General features: G+C 37.7%; 1 protein-coding gene across 1 annotated transcript; it reads right to left on the bottom strand.

Annotated features, from left to right (window-relative positions):
* Nucleotides 1–300: 300 nt before the first annotated feature.
* LOC108669270 (proton-coupled folate transporter) lies at nt 301–14044 on the bottom strand. Its single transcript, XM_018156575.2, has 11 exons — nt 13648–14044; nt 10729–10854; nt 8768–8905; nt 6544–6640; nt 5087–5286; nt 4717–4867; nt 4225–4326; nt 3531–3677; nt 2771–2851; nt 2048–2204; nt 301–1605 (listed from the first exon to the last, which is right to left on the bottom strand). Exons 1-11 carry the CDS (start codon nt 13873–13875, stop codon nt 1563–1565), a joined length of 1470 nt encoding a protein of 489 aa, XP_018012064.1. The 5' UTR covers nt 13876–14044; the 3' UTR covers nt 301–1562.
* Between the last annotated feature and the right edge of the window lie 1193 nt (nt 14045–15237).

Raw genomic sequence — 15237 nt, 5'->3', positions numbered from 1 at the left:
TGGCTGATTAGGGGATGCGGCTATTTCATATCTGATTCATCTCTAATCCGAGAGCGGCAACCAGCCCGAACGACAGCCGCGTCTAAATTTTGACAAGGTGTCGACACAGGCCTAATAAACATCTATGTAAGCTGCTGAGTATAACTTGTATATCCTCAATGACTCATAAATTGTCATATTCATGTTAATGCACTTAAATCACCGCCCAGCAAAAAAGGCAATGAAATACTTACGAAAATTTCCGTTTATTCCAAGCAGGGAACAACAATTTGTAATACACATTAATTTTTTCAGCTGGCCAAATGTTACCTAAAAATGATGATATTGAAATGTGAAAATTAAAAAATATTAACCGAATTTTGTCCCAAGAGCGTACGAAAATATTCAATCCAAAATACATAAATAAGGTGTCTACAGTAATTGATATTTAGAGCTATTTACTCCACAAAGTTGGGTCGAAATTTTAGCTTGCTCGGTAAAAGCTATCTAATCAAGTCGTACATTTCAGACTTGCAACAGTGTGTGACATGTTTTACATGAGAGCCACAAGTTCATTTGAAATTCACACAAGTCACATACCTTTAATACCAAGACTACTCCAAGACTCCTATCACAATATTGCTCTTTCTGGAGATTCTATACGAAAGTTTTTGCGACAACGGCAGTAGCAGCCGCTCTGCTGAGAAGTTGATAATATCAAGGCTGGCTGAGTGTTATCAACGGAAGTTGTTCATTCAGCAACGACTGACAGAAAAAAGTTCATAGGAAGCAGGAAAATTTCAGATAATGTCTATCAATCCATATTAAGAATTGATTGAATCTTATGTTCGGAACTACATGTCAGCAGATTCATAATTTCAAAATTTTAACGTGATTCACTCAGAATTAGAGAAAACCTTTCATTCCTAAATGAGCCTCGACCGCAGCATGACTGAATCGCAACCACCAATCGTTAAACCAAGTTTAGAGTTCCTGCTTGTCCAAAAACCTTGCTAACACCCGTTTGATTCTGATTATCCGAAAGACTTCTAAGAATGCTGATTTTCATGAAGGTTATAAAGTAGTTTGCTGTTATAACTTCATGAATAAAAAATTCCATCTTATTCTGCACCTTCAGAGGGAACAATAATTCTAAATTATATTACAAAGTTATTAAATACCAAAAAATGCATTGTCACCATATATTTAAATAACATGCAATATGTTTCGTCTTCTTAATTAAGCCCTACACTGGTTATAAGTTGAGTTTCTCGACTGCCAATCACCGACTAAAATAAAAATTATAGAGTGAGCACGTTTCAATCAATGGAATAAAGTTCCATCGTGATAATTTCAGTTTAATTGCAAAAATATTGCTCAAATCAGTCGTTAGTTTCCGTCCAATTATTAAATTTGAAGCATGTAAATCAATTCAATCCAATTGCCTTACGAATTCCGAGATCCCAATTTCTCCAGTACATTTAAAATTTTTTGGCGATGACGCAGTTCAAATTTGAAAGCGGGATTGCATGATTATTCGATTCTGCCAGCCGATATCGGTTATATGCAGCAGCGTCATCGCTCTAGGTCTCAGGCCTTGCGAGATCCACGGACTTCAACAACCACCTGTAATTATTAAAGAAATTACACCATGAAACCTCAAAGTTGATAGTGATAGATATACCAGCAAACTGTAAAATCTTATATTTTAAACGTTTATTAAATTTCGAACGCGAAGGGTGGTTGAAAACGCTCGAATAACGTAATTTCTTGAGATTTTATGCTATCTTCGAGAAATTATTGCTATCTATGAATCATGCAACTAAGAATATAAATATGAAAGATTAATTTCAAATTTATCAAAAATAAAGATAATATAGCAACAAGTGACTCAAATACTAGCAGAAATTCGATGAAAGATTTCATGAAAGATAATTCGATGAAAGATTTAATTAAACTCCTGATGAGTGAAACTAAATTCTTACACGAAAGTTCAAATATATGTACCAAGTTATTGAATGTTGCACTGACCAAGAATAAAATTCGTTCAGCTGTGAATATAACTTACCCAAAAAGCAAAATCATAACCAAATAAACTCCTGTCGAGAAGAAATTGTAGTAGCCAGGATGGAGCGTATTAGTTGCGTTGTAGAGGGCGCGGTAAATGGGCGCACTGAGGAAAGGAACTAGGGACTCGCAGGCTGCCATCACAGCGAACACTGAGCCTGCGTGGAGAACAACATGGTAAGGAAAGGAACAAGTAACCCGCAGGCTGCCATCACAGCGAACACAGCTTGTGCGGATAAAAATGTAAAGATGACGATGAAACAGACCTATTCAACATTCTGGTTTTATGTTAAATAAAACACCGTAAGTGTGAATTAGTGGAAGGTTTTTGAAAGGTTGTTCTAAGCGAAACGAATGAGCGTGGTAGTTTTTAGAATCTCATTTGTTCATCATTCACATAATGTGAACGCACAAATTTCTAATGTTAATTGATGCTTGTTCTGAATATTTGCCAGTATTCAAGCCAATTTCCATCGAACTATTTTTTTTCCTACCCATCAATTCTTGTAAAGATTTGTCTTGTTGCTTCCGTTTAAAATTTTTCATTCCCGTGTTTAACGATAATGTCAACAATCATAGTTTATGATTTTTTTTACGGTGCACCGTGCACTTCTGTCCAGACTCGGCGCACTGATGACTAACGGTGCACATGAGGTACGCACCGATGACTAACGGTGCACAAGAGGTACGCACCGATGACTAACGGTGCACAAGAGGTACGCACCGATGTCTGCAGGGGCAAGCTTGGAGAGACAGGAGCGCACAGCCACGGGAGCCAGCACAGAGAAGCATCCGACCACTGAACCTGTGCCACAGAGAGGCTCCCATTAGGCTTAGAACAAATGTTCAACATTATAATGTAAGGTTAACTGAACCAACTTAAAGATTATTAACTGCAAGATATAAAGGATATGTCCTGAGGAATTGCATTCTAAATAACACGTGCATTGCATGCATTTTTTTCATAACTTGTCTTACGTTTTACACGATACCATTTTATTCTTTTGATTTTGTTAAACATACTTTATGCTAAATTTTACGGATAACAGGTCATGAGATGAATGCAAGTCACGATATTCCTTCGAATGCATGTCACGAGTTTCTCACAAATAAAAGTTTCGAGTTTACCTCGAATAAAAGTCACGGGTGTCCCTCAAATATAAGCCACAATATTCCTCTAAAATTCCTCTGTCAAATCGAGTTTACAAATAAATTTCATATTAAAATGTGAACATATTCAAACTAAAGACATAAAAGTCGAACAACTGCTTCAATGAATGTTTTTTATCAAATAAACTTTTTTAGTTTATAAAAAAATGTTACATAAATAATTATAAAATATAAATAGTTATAATTATAAAATAAACATTTTTTAGTTTATAAAAAATTGTAATTCAAAACTGAAAACTTAGGAACATTGGCTAATTCGGCAACCGACAAAAGCTTTGTGAAGTCCACTCGACATTTTATGAGTGAGATGCTACCGAGGTAAAGAAGCCAAGCTTCACTGGCGCTGTTGATGGTAGCATAGCTGAGACTCGCGGCCATGCGAGACACAGAGCCCGCGACTCCCACGAGCTGGTCCGGCAACGTGCAAACTAGCGTCACCAGCGGCACCAGTACAAACCCACCTGAGAGACGCAATCCGTTTACATTGTAACTCTGAAACCAATCGATACATTTAATTTTATTAAAAATAAAAGTGAATTGTATAGTTTTAAAAAATGTATTTCAATTTCTTACGTCTAAATTTTGAGAATTGTAATTCATATTACAATTATAACTATAATAATGAAATTAATTATTCACAATTCATATTACATAATTGTCAATTTCTATGAAAAGTTTGCCTGTTTTAAATTTTTACTGATATCTAGAAGTCAAGCTCACTTTTGTTGAATGAGCTTGTGTTCCGTAGAATTAAATGATCAACAAGAGCGTACTAGGGCTTAAAATCTTACAGTTATTAGTGAGAATCTTAAAATTTTATATTTTCCACATCAGAGATAATGCCATATTAGTATGAAGTTACATTTTTATTGATCAGCTAGTTTTCATCGTACAAAAATTTTTCGATTCACAATTTGAATAAAATTTTGGATTCAAAATCGCAGCAACGAATCACAAGGAGGAATTGTGAACATTTTAAGTTGACGAGTGAATTTGGTATAAGCTAACCCACGACCGAGAGGAAGGAGGTGCCGGAGCTCCAGTAGCTGTACTGGGCGCTCGTCCAATCCACGGCTCGCAGCACGAACAGATACCTCACGTTCATGGCTCCTGGGGGGGGAGACCTTAGTATTATATACAATTTATACGATGTCCTAATAACTGTTAATAATAATAAGCCTTTCTTTTCAGTACTAGTAGATAGATTTAGTAGATAGATTCGATTTCCTTGAAAGGAGGATTCTTGGGATTAAATCATAACAGTAGTCCTGAAAGTGGAAATCTTTTCAAAATAACGACCGAGGATACATGCAATACTACCTACAATGGCGGGAATTGATCGGAGAACGGAGCCAAGATATACCAGGATACAAGTCAAAAATAATATAACTATTCTATACAAATGATGCGGTCGTTTCCTTATATTTCGATATGAAGTTTCATCTGCCTGAAGCCGTTATGACTCACCTCACCTGACTCATCTCACCTGACTCATCTCACCTGACGAGGCAAGCGAGTCGAGCATCATGATGAGTATCAGGACGAGGATGAGGGACCGCGCATTGTCCGGACGCTTGCGCATGACGGCCGAGACGCTCAGGCTAATGTACTCTGTTTCGCATGCAACGCAGCATTTCCCTTGGCTCCCTTGCTGAGAAATTGAGGCCCAATAAGAATGACTCGCAAAATTATTTATTATATTAATTGAGACAGAATAAGAATGACTCGCGAAATTATTTCCTCAATTTACTCACTTGCGCGAATAAAATATACCTATTAACAATGCCTTTTACGATTGAAGCGATGCTTTCCTTACGAAATATATACAGTTTGTTTCTTATTTATAGTTAATTGTTCAATCGCGTCTCACCGTTATTTCCATCTTATTGGGAGATTCATTTCGAAGCCGGAAGAAAACGTATGCAGCTGCGAGAATATAAAGGACGATGGCAGATCCGAAGACTCCAGCGTAGCCGGCGACATCTTTGACCAAAGGCGTAACTGCCAGGCCGATTGACTGGCCGAAGTACCAAAAGGTATCCAAATAACCCATGCGGAAAGTTCTTCTTTCTATAACGTGACCAAGATACGGTAAAATTAGTCGTTTTTACCAAATTTACACGGCCAATTTAAATGATAATTTATTTTTTGCTTGTACGACGGTTATCAATTATTATTATTATTTTATTATTATTCTACGAAGCAGTTATCGTGGCGTGTGGTTCAAGCGAACTTCGAAGTCACTTTACACATAAGTTTAATTAGCAACCGAAAAATAAGCAGACACGAGAAAGGATGAGAACGGGTGAAAATGACTAAGCACTTGATTCATAGGCTCTACGAAGTAGTTCCGTCTTTAGGCGTCGACGAAACGCCTTGAACAACGAAGGAGCCGATGTTACGGAAGCCGGCAGACTGTTGTTCCAGGTTCTGGCGGCGGCGACCGGGAATGCCCTGTCGTCGACGGTAGATAGACTTGTAAATGGAACGACACGGTCCGCTGTTGATGACTACGCAATCGTCTTCTAGGAAGCAGATCCGACACGCGCTGCGCACCTTCAGAGAGATGAGGAGGCGCCAGACCGTGAAGGCATCGGACTGTCAAAACAGCGACCTTGAACTGCGTGCGCTGCTGCATGCGCAATATCAGCCAATCAGGTCAGAACAAGCGCCACCACGCGGTCCTCGAGGACCGTCCTTGAAATTCAGCGGCTGACGTATTCGTCGCAGAGCACCGAAACAAGCAGTGGTGACTTTGGCAATGTTATTGTTCATAGAAATTCCGAATAATGCAGAATTCCCAGGTTGAGAACCGAGGACGCAGGCATGACGAACTTGTTGCACACGTTAACGCCAACGGAAGCTGATACTGGCGCCGAGCTAATGCAAAGCAAATAAAATCGGGTTGTTGATGTATTGACCTGGAGCCGGTTGGAGCGCCTCCAGTCTGAGACGGCGTCCATGCAGGCAGACATCCGGTCCTGCAGCGCTGCAGCATCAGCCGGTGCACAATAACCATAAATTTTGATGTCGTCGACGAACAAACGGGATTCAAACTATGTGAATCAATTCTGTGCAACACGTCGACAGTATATAACAGAAAAAAGATCGGGCCGAGAACTGATCCCTGTGGTATGCCGCAAGTGACCAAAGATGGCGTATAGGAAGAGTTCCTGCGTCGAACGTATTGGAGTCTATATTGCTGACGTAGGACTCGAACCACCGCTAAACCGTACAGCTTGAACCAGTACGTGTGCCGCCTCCAGCAATTAAAATACTGGCTCGTTAAAAAATTGTTAAATTGATATAACAATTTGAACTCCTTACTTCGGCCGGTGGTGTCGGCAGTGTGGGCGAACGCGAGCATGAGCAGACCGTAAGTGCCTCCTGAGAGCGCGTAGGGCACCGAGCACAGCAGCATCATCTGGACGATGATGGCAGTAGCGGTGAGGACACGATCGACATCAATTTACCTGAACTACAATGATGCTCGCAAAACTTGTCTGTCCTTAAAAAGGACAGTGTAGAGAAAGGAAGAATGGTATGCATGTTGTTATTCTATGTTATTTCATGATTTTTACAAACAATTTTCTATCCTACTTCTACTTCTTCAAATTAACTAGCAATTATATTAAAGGTACCTAATATCTGCGACTCAGTATTGAGAGCTGTATTAGCTGACGTTCTCGTAGAAGCGTGCTGAAGTTTTGCAGCCTTGTACTGGGATAGTTTAATTACGAAGATTAGGTTAGCAGAAGTCGGCACCTACAAAGGTACGTCCATAAATAGGAAAGTAGGATAGTGTTATAATGTAGATGAAATTCGAGACAAGTGTTCAATAATTAGTACATTGAGTGGCATCAGACCTCTACACTAAAGGCTGTGCTCTTGTGAAATAATTGAAATTCATGTTAAAATTTAATTATGTTTGCCGCTAAGGAACCCAAAAATACCAAAATGCTCTATTTATCCTCAGCACTCAAGGTGGACAATACGAGTGACCGGGTGTGCAAATCCATAATAAACAACATATCAGGCGATTACTGTTATATTTGGTTAGATTACAAGTGATGAAATCGTGAGGCAGCTCAGAATCAGAATGGAAATGAATTGTCTCTTATGTCATTAGGCTTTAATTTTCAGCACAACATAAAATTCAGATAGTTTCATATAGATATTAAAATTGGCTTTATTGTACATTGGAATTTTGAACCAGTCTTTACTTGATTTACCTGGGCCTTTGTTCAGAAGTTTCATTGTAGCATGAGAGACGATTTGGTTCATGGATTATAAGTATTCCGAAAAATTTTGCTGTTTAATTTCTTAAGGAGCCTGGAGGTAAGATTTTATATTCTACCAAAGCTTCAAATTCTGCAAATGCTAATCAGTGCTTCGTCCATGTTTGGCATGTAAGCATGCGACACATATCAGTGAATTACATAAGGCGGGTTTCCAGACTTCGAGTCCAAGTTACCTACGCCGATATTTCACTTTCAAACCGTGCAAGGCAATAATTTATTGTGGGACATTTGATCATTAGCGAATTTAATTTTACACGAGTGCCCATATTCATTAAGGTGGGTTACATGGCTTCAATAGGCAATAAGGTGGGCTACTTCAATTCAATTCAACGAATTTATCTTCAATTCAGCAAGTGAGTTGTAACTGAAGCTCGTAGTCTGTAAGAAGATCTTATCGAGGGAGTCATTTGTGTTCTCTGTTCACCTATACTGCATCTTATGTAATCACTGAAATAAATCCAATGCGCGTTGGAAATTATAGCAGGAGTAATTAAGGACAGCATGGATACGAGTTAAATCATGAGGACAAAAGATAAATTTTGGATTGCAGAATTAATGTAATGCAGTAAGAAAAAACATAATTCAATCGTATGTGTTTATAAGTTAAGGTTATTTTATAAAGTAGCAACAGACTCGAGATATTCCGTTACACGCGAGAAACCAAACTTTACGTCAAACCGCAAAACAAGTTATTCAATGGTATAAACAAATAATAAATTAATATACAATTTATAGAACAAATAATCTAATATAACAATGCAGAAATCAAAGGGGATATTGATTGAAAATTTAGGTTTATCCACTAGTCTTGCTGTTAAAAAAAATGTTGCCTTACATCTTATTTGGTCATTCAAGCTACTGAACTTTGATACGTTTATTAATATTCCTTTGATTTGACCCATTATGAAACATCCTCATATCATGACTCCAATTCCAAACAATAATTAGCCATGCTGGCAAAGGGCACGGCCCGACAGCGGTATAATTTATACAACGAAAGACTTTAATTTTACTAAAGGACTCACTTATATCTCACAGCGACAGTTTCACAAGACTCGTCTGTAATATTAGTTAACGACTTTAACTCAATTTCCCAAAGAATAAAAGTTGTTGACTTTTTAGCGCACTTTCTCATTTATGGAAAAAAGGTATTTTACATATCTCATTTATATTATATGCATTAAGGTACTATATAAATAAATGTATTCTAAAAATATTTATTATTGTGACTTGCGAGACAGAAAGAATACCTCCAGAGGCCACTGCGGGCAGAAGGAGTTGACCAGCATGAGGCCAGACTCTCCCATCAGCATCAGCAGACACAGCATCAGCGGCCCTCGTCGCCCGACTCTGTCACTCCAGGGGCCCATGAACAGCACCACTGCGAACTGGACGCAGGTGTTTTCTTTACTCCACAAACTGTCACTCCACGGACCCATGAACAGCACCACTGCGAACTGAACGCAGGTGTTCTCTTTACTCCACAAACTGTCACTCCACGGACCCATGAACAGCACCACTGCGAACTGAACGCAGGTGTTCTCTTTACTCCACAAACTGTCACTCCACGAACCCATGAACAGCACCACTGCGAACTGAACGTAGGTGTTCTCTGTACTTCACAAATGAGTTTGCTCGTCTACTACCTACTTATTGTCTATTAATGAAGTCTATCACCCGCATCATTCGCGTCTTTGGACCAAGATAAATATTAGAAAGTTTAATGAACACAATAAAGTCTAACAGATAATTTATTATTACATATACACATATATGTATATATTATTTTATGTCATTTGAATTCACAGAGCTGCTTATGTAAGTAAATTAAAAATCTACATTTGCACTAATGAATATAGTTTTTTATTGTATATAATGTTCGTTTTAAAATTTTGAGCACCAAATTTATACTATTTTGATTAAACTAGTCAGCCTAACTTGCTCGATGCCTTAACGTTTATCAAATATTGAATTGCCTCATTATTGTCACGTGCTCAGTTGCTGTATTAGTCTCTCGCACTTTTTTACTAAATTAAATTATTCATATTTACATAGTTGTAACTATTTATAACTATGCAGGATTTATAATAAGATTTTTTGCAGCAATTTTCGCGTTAAGTTGATCTCATCATGATAATTTGGTATGTCAATTATTAGTGTTAGATATAATGGATAATCAATCGTATCAAGCCAAGATTTGTTAAAAAATCTACCCAATCTTTAATCGATGACTTTAATAGAATAATAATATTTGTGATACATTTTATTATTAAATATCTCCTTGCCACACATTAATTGCATTAGAAAAATTAAACACGATCTACGTCGGTAAAAATAATGTTATGCTGTATATAAAGGAAAAATTGTGTAATCGTGATGACATGAAATGAAAATTCTCACATAGGTGTTGAGAATTATTTGAGGCGTGGAATTCTTTTACGGCCGATTTAACAAATTTAAACGGCAACAAAAAGAATTTTGCGATGAGAATATGGAATCTGTCCATTGATCTAATATGAGAAAAAAGAATTTTGCAAAAAGAGAATTGAATTGAAAAAAGAATTGAAAAAGAAGAAGAATTGGCAGTTTATTTGCCCCACTGGCATACATATTTTTGAGTAAAAATTGATTTATAAACCTACTAGCATGCAAGAAGACAATTAAGACTTCTTATATAGTTATAGCTAGATCGATAACAATCGATAAGAAACCAATTCAAGACGAAACTTAATAATGAAAGCTGTTCATCAAGACGCAATTTCACATCGGAAGCTGCTCATCAAGACGCAACTTCACAATGGAGGCTGCAAATTAATACGCAAGTTTACAATGAAGGCTGCTAATCAAGACACAAATTAACAATAAAGGCCGCTAGTCAAGACACAACGGAGGCTGCAAATCAAGACGCAACTTCACAATAGAGGATACAAACCAAGACAAAACTTAACAATGAAGGCTGCTCTTTTATTAAACAAATTTACATTAGATGCTGCTCATCAAGAAGCAAATATACAATATGGAAGCTGCTCTTTGATTAAGACACCACTGAACAAAGGAGGATTTCCATCAGGCACGTGAGAGATGGTTGCATGGGCTCTTGTATGTCAAGGTGTTCGGAACTCCTGCTATAAGTCTCGGCGCAACACGAAAACAAATATATTTCTTTAAAAAGTTCTACGAATGTTGGCCTATGAAACGTGATAATGAATACCTTGATGGCAGTCTCGAAAATGTTCCTCCACATGAGAAACTCGGAGACCTGGTCGTGGATGACTTCATCGGTGTAGTCGTAGGAGTTCAGGTCGTTGCAGACGGTGGGCGTCAGATCGTGGTTCACCTGCCACAGATATCAATCAGTTCCTACTGTTGTCTTCTCTATTTTGCCAGAAACCATAATGCAATTTCAGTTTTGTGCAACAAAGTCAATAAAAAGTCTTTCGAAAAATTAAAAATTTTGATTTCACATCTTTTACTTGTGTCTCAATCTTGCAGACCAACTAAATGCTTGTATTCTTGCTTATAGCTCGAACAATTGAAATTAAAAATATATACAGGGCGAAAAATAATCAGCTGTTGCCTTCACTTGAATAACTCCCTTAATTCCAGCCAAACTGATGGAAAACCATTTGCTTCATTGCATTGAACTTTTTCAAAACTCTTATGTACGGCATCTCCACATTATTGGTTAATTGCTTGCTTTATCAATTACAAAACTTCTTCCTGCTTTGAGATCATGTCATTCTTCCTTGCATTTTTTTTATTTTTCGAGCACCTTACTTATTAGGACAGAAGTACATTTTAGTTTAAATAAATGTGGCTACCACGTTGATGAGGCTGTGATGATGAACTAAAAAACTAAACACATGAACTAAAATGATGATGAACTAGAAAACTGCGTTTACTACATCCATGAGGCATTTCTTCTCGCTTCGAGTCACCGACATGTGGAGCAGCCTCCCTGATAGCATCGTTGACGCTCCGAGTATGAACACCTTCACGAACAGACTAGACGAAGCTATGCAGGAGCATATGTTCAGTCATGAAATGTCTAGCACCTTACGGACCAGGCAATAAGTCCAGCAGCTATCTCAATTTATCGTCAGTTATGGAAAGATCGGGTTCCAAAGGCCGGATCCCTTGTGGAATCAATTAAGTCACGAAAAGTATGAGCATATATAGGCAACAGGCCATGGACCTATTTCTTCAGTGCCGACACTTCTATTCTATTCTGCTTCTGTAGCGTTCCGAACGGCAACAATCCCAATTTCTTCAATTAATCCAGTTAATAAATTGACTATATTAGAAGCCAAATTTATCAGGTAAATTTGTTCCTACAGAGTTCACCACCTGCTCTGTATTGGCCCGCCTCTGGGAAATTTCGACATCTTATAACGATCTTTATACTTTCTATACTTAGGGATAGAGACGATGGCAATTATTTTCTTCTGGCACCGAGTTTTATTCAGAACAGTGGTTGTAAAACGTGATTTATACATTATTCGGTGTGATTCGTAAATTTTTCGTGGGAGAGAAATAGCTTTGATTTTTGAATTTATCCTCCTTAAAGGATCACGCCAACATTTTTCGTCAACACTTGTGGAAGCGAGCGTCTTTTTAGCGCATTTTTCTCTTTATAGAAAAAATGCACTATTGTGCTCGCCATGTCCGTCTGTCTATATGTCTGTCTGTCCGTCCTTGACTTCACGTTTTCGTCGATTTTAAGAAGCGGGCATGCCTGTATCAAAGATACGACATCTCTAGCGCTAATGCACTGTACTAATCGCAATGAAAACTGATTTATGCACGAGAAAATGCGCTCTCTGTCACTCACTGCCATGAGTACTGAGTTACATTTTTTTGTTATAGCGTCTTTTTTTCTCATGAATTTTGTTTTTTTCGGTCCTCACGCATGTGCAAGTAAAAAAGGAACAAGCAAAAATATATGTAAGAAATTATTATTCATAATGATTGGAATTATGAACCACACCTCTGGTCGCAAATTTAGCTTCACTTTCATTATTTTTAACTAATCTTTCAGGTTTCGTTAACGCTCTGAAATAATTGTTATTTCACGCTAAAATTCATAGAACGAAATATTGATATTACTATATGTTAGATTGTAAATTACAAAAAAATGTGAAGAACTCCAACCCCATTTCAGAATTCAATCACAAGTATGATCATTTCGTCATTAAATTACCTAACAAACGTAGCCGTATAAGTTTATTCTACCTGTAGTCATGAACTTTCCGCCAATAGTGGAGCTGGTCACTGAAAAGTCGGTATTTAAAATGATTGTGAATTTCCGTGCCATTTTCTTTGATTTAAAATTGTCTGAACACCAGTAAAAGTATGATATACGATGTTATATGCCAAAGTCAAAAGCGTTTGAATACAGCATTAATACGTGCTCTGCTATTTCCCAAGGGGTAAAAAATCTTCTAATGTAGTTAGAGCCAACAAATTTATACCTGCTTTAATTTATCATGCACTTTAAATTATAAGGCCATTTTTTTCGCGGCTATTTCGCGATTATACACATTAAATGGCCTATTATACACATTAAGCATAAGGCCATTTTTTCGCGATTTCCTCTTAATTATCGGCGTAACGAATTGGCACTATATGGTAATTTTCATCCTCCGTTAATTGTAATGAACATAAGAGAAATATTAGTGAACATTTCACCTAAGACCGTCCGCATATTAAAAAAAAAAAATATAACTCAGTACTCACTGCAGTGAGTGACAGAGAGCGCATTTTCTCGTCGACAAAAACGTGAAGTCACGGACGGACAGACGGACATGGCGAGCACAATAGTGCATTTTTTCATAAATGAGAAAATGCGCTAAAAACTGGAATTTCAAGACCAACCCCTTGTATGCAGCGGCACATCTGCAATTAATAGCATAAAAAGAACTGGATAGTATTGCAACGTTTGGCTGATAAGTTCTGAATAGTTCTTCTAAAGCTCAAAATCTGCAAGTAAATTACCCTTTACAATGTAATCGTTTAACACATCAACTACTACATGTGTTCATTTCCTGATTAATCATGACATTCAAATAATATAGTCAACATTCAATGACGAGCTGATATCAGTTCCATTCATAAATAATTATCAACTCACTCGGCACGCCTTTTCCACCATGAGATCCTGCGAGGTGACGTACACCATCTGCGAGACGAGATTCTGAATGAACAGCACGGGCTCCAGCTGCACCTGTTCATATCCGTGCTTCAGCTTAGCGCAACATCCTGTTTTGTGCGCACTCTCGCTGTGTCGGGCTGATTCCACATTGCTGCTTGAGCTTGAAGTGTTCGATGCATCGTCGCCTTTGGCGCTTTCATTCATCATACAGTCCACGGATATTCCGGTAACACCGAAGTCAAAATAATGTGATTAAAAAGTGTTTTATCCGATGTTATCAACTAAATAATCACGTATAGCTAGACATTCGCAGTGTCTTGTGCAATCTACCGTTCGTGAATTTTTCTTAAAATTTATAGTTGAATTCTAACTACTGTATTTTGAAAAGCAAATTACATTGTGGATATCTATATTTAACTTCGAAATTTTTCTGTCATCAAGTTTTACTTCGTACAATATATTACCTGTTATGTATTCTGTATTCTGGGACGGAAACCATAAGACACGCAATGCATGGTTCAATTATGCACGCATACATAGAAAATTTGAGAAATATGCATGAGTCAAAGGCGTTTTAAACTGCAGTTCAACATACTGACGGCAGCCTGATCAAATTGACAGACTAAATAAATAATTGTATCCCTCAGCAAATTTATAAAGCGCTTCGTCAAGAATTGATGCACTGATTGTTGACTAGACGCCGTATCTCGTTTTTTAGATTTCCGATTTCGAAAACAGTGTGCAGAATCAAGTTCCCATTTAGAATTTACTTATAAGCAAAATCAATAAGAGGAAGAATTCTTGAGACAGTCGATCAGGCCTCAAAGCATGGATGGTCCAGTAATTATACTTGACTGCGAATTCGGTATCACATTTACAAGCAGCGCGAGTTTCCACTGAGCACCTCACATGTGTTCACTTATTTATCATAAGCCGGCAGGCCTTCACCTGCTGCTCTGTACGCCGGGCGCAGACTGATAAAGCGGGACCAGAACGAGACAGTCCACGAGACTAGACTTTTTTCTACATGCACAATGCTGTAGTAAGTACTTAAGATAATAACTGCCTATTTCCAGTTGATAACATTTATCTTTCTGCACTAAGTTTGAAGATAACTCCTTACAGCTAATGTTTATCTGATAAAATTTGTTGGGGAAGTTCGGTGCTCAACCTAATTCCTGCCATAAGGCTGAAATTTGATGAATCGCGAGTAAATATATCCATATTTCACTTATATAGGAGCAACTGCTCCTACTAGCCTATGGTGAACGCTCTATACAGGCACGATATAAGAAATTATCAAATGAACATTGCAAGAAGTTTATAAATATTTTACAAAGCATCTCACTGATGACATATAAATTGGCACACTTAGTGTTCAGATTCTGCTTTTTAACGGCATTATAACCGACAATAACGGAACTAGCAGATACAGATATCACAAAATGAACCTAACTTTGTAAAAATGCTATAAATCTATTAAATTCTAACGACCTCATATCAGCTTTTCCGGCAGATGTGGTGGATGTTTCAGATGTGAAGACGTAGCTTGCAGGGGCTCTAGGTGAA

This window comes from Hyalella azteca, unplaced genomic scaffold (assembly GCF_000764305.2).
Source record: "Hyalella azteca isolate HAZT.00-mixed unplaced genomic scaffold, Hazt_2.0.2 contig7231, whole genome shotgun sequence".
In the NCBI taxonomy this organism is placed as follows: Eukaryota; Metazoa; Arthropoda; class Malacostraca; order Amphipoda; family Hyalellidae; genus Hyalella; species Hyalella azteca.
Note: the sequence above shows the minus strand (reverse complement) of the source record. Positions and strands in the feature narration are given on the sequence as shown.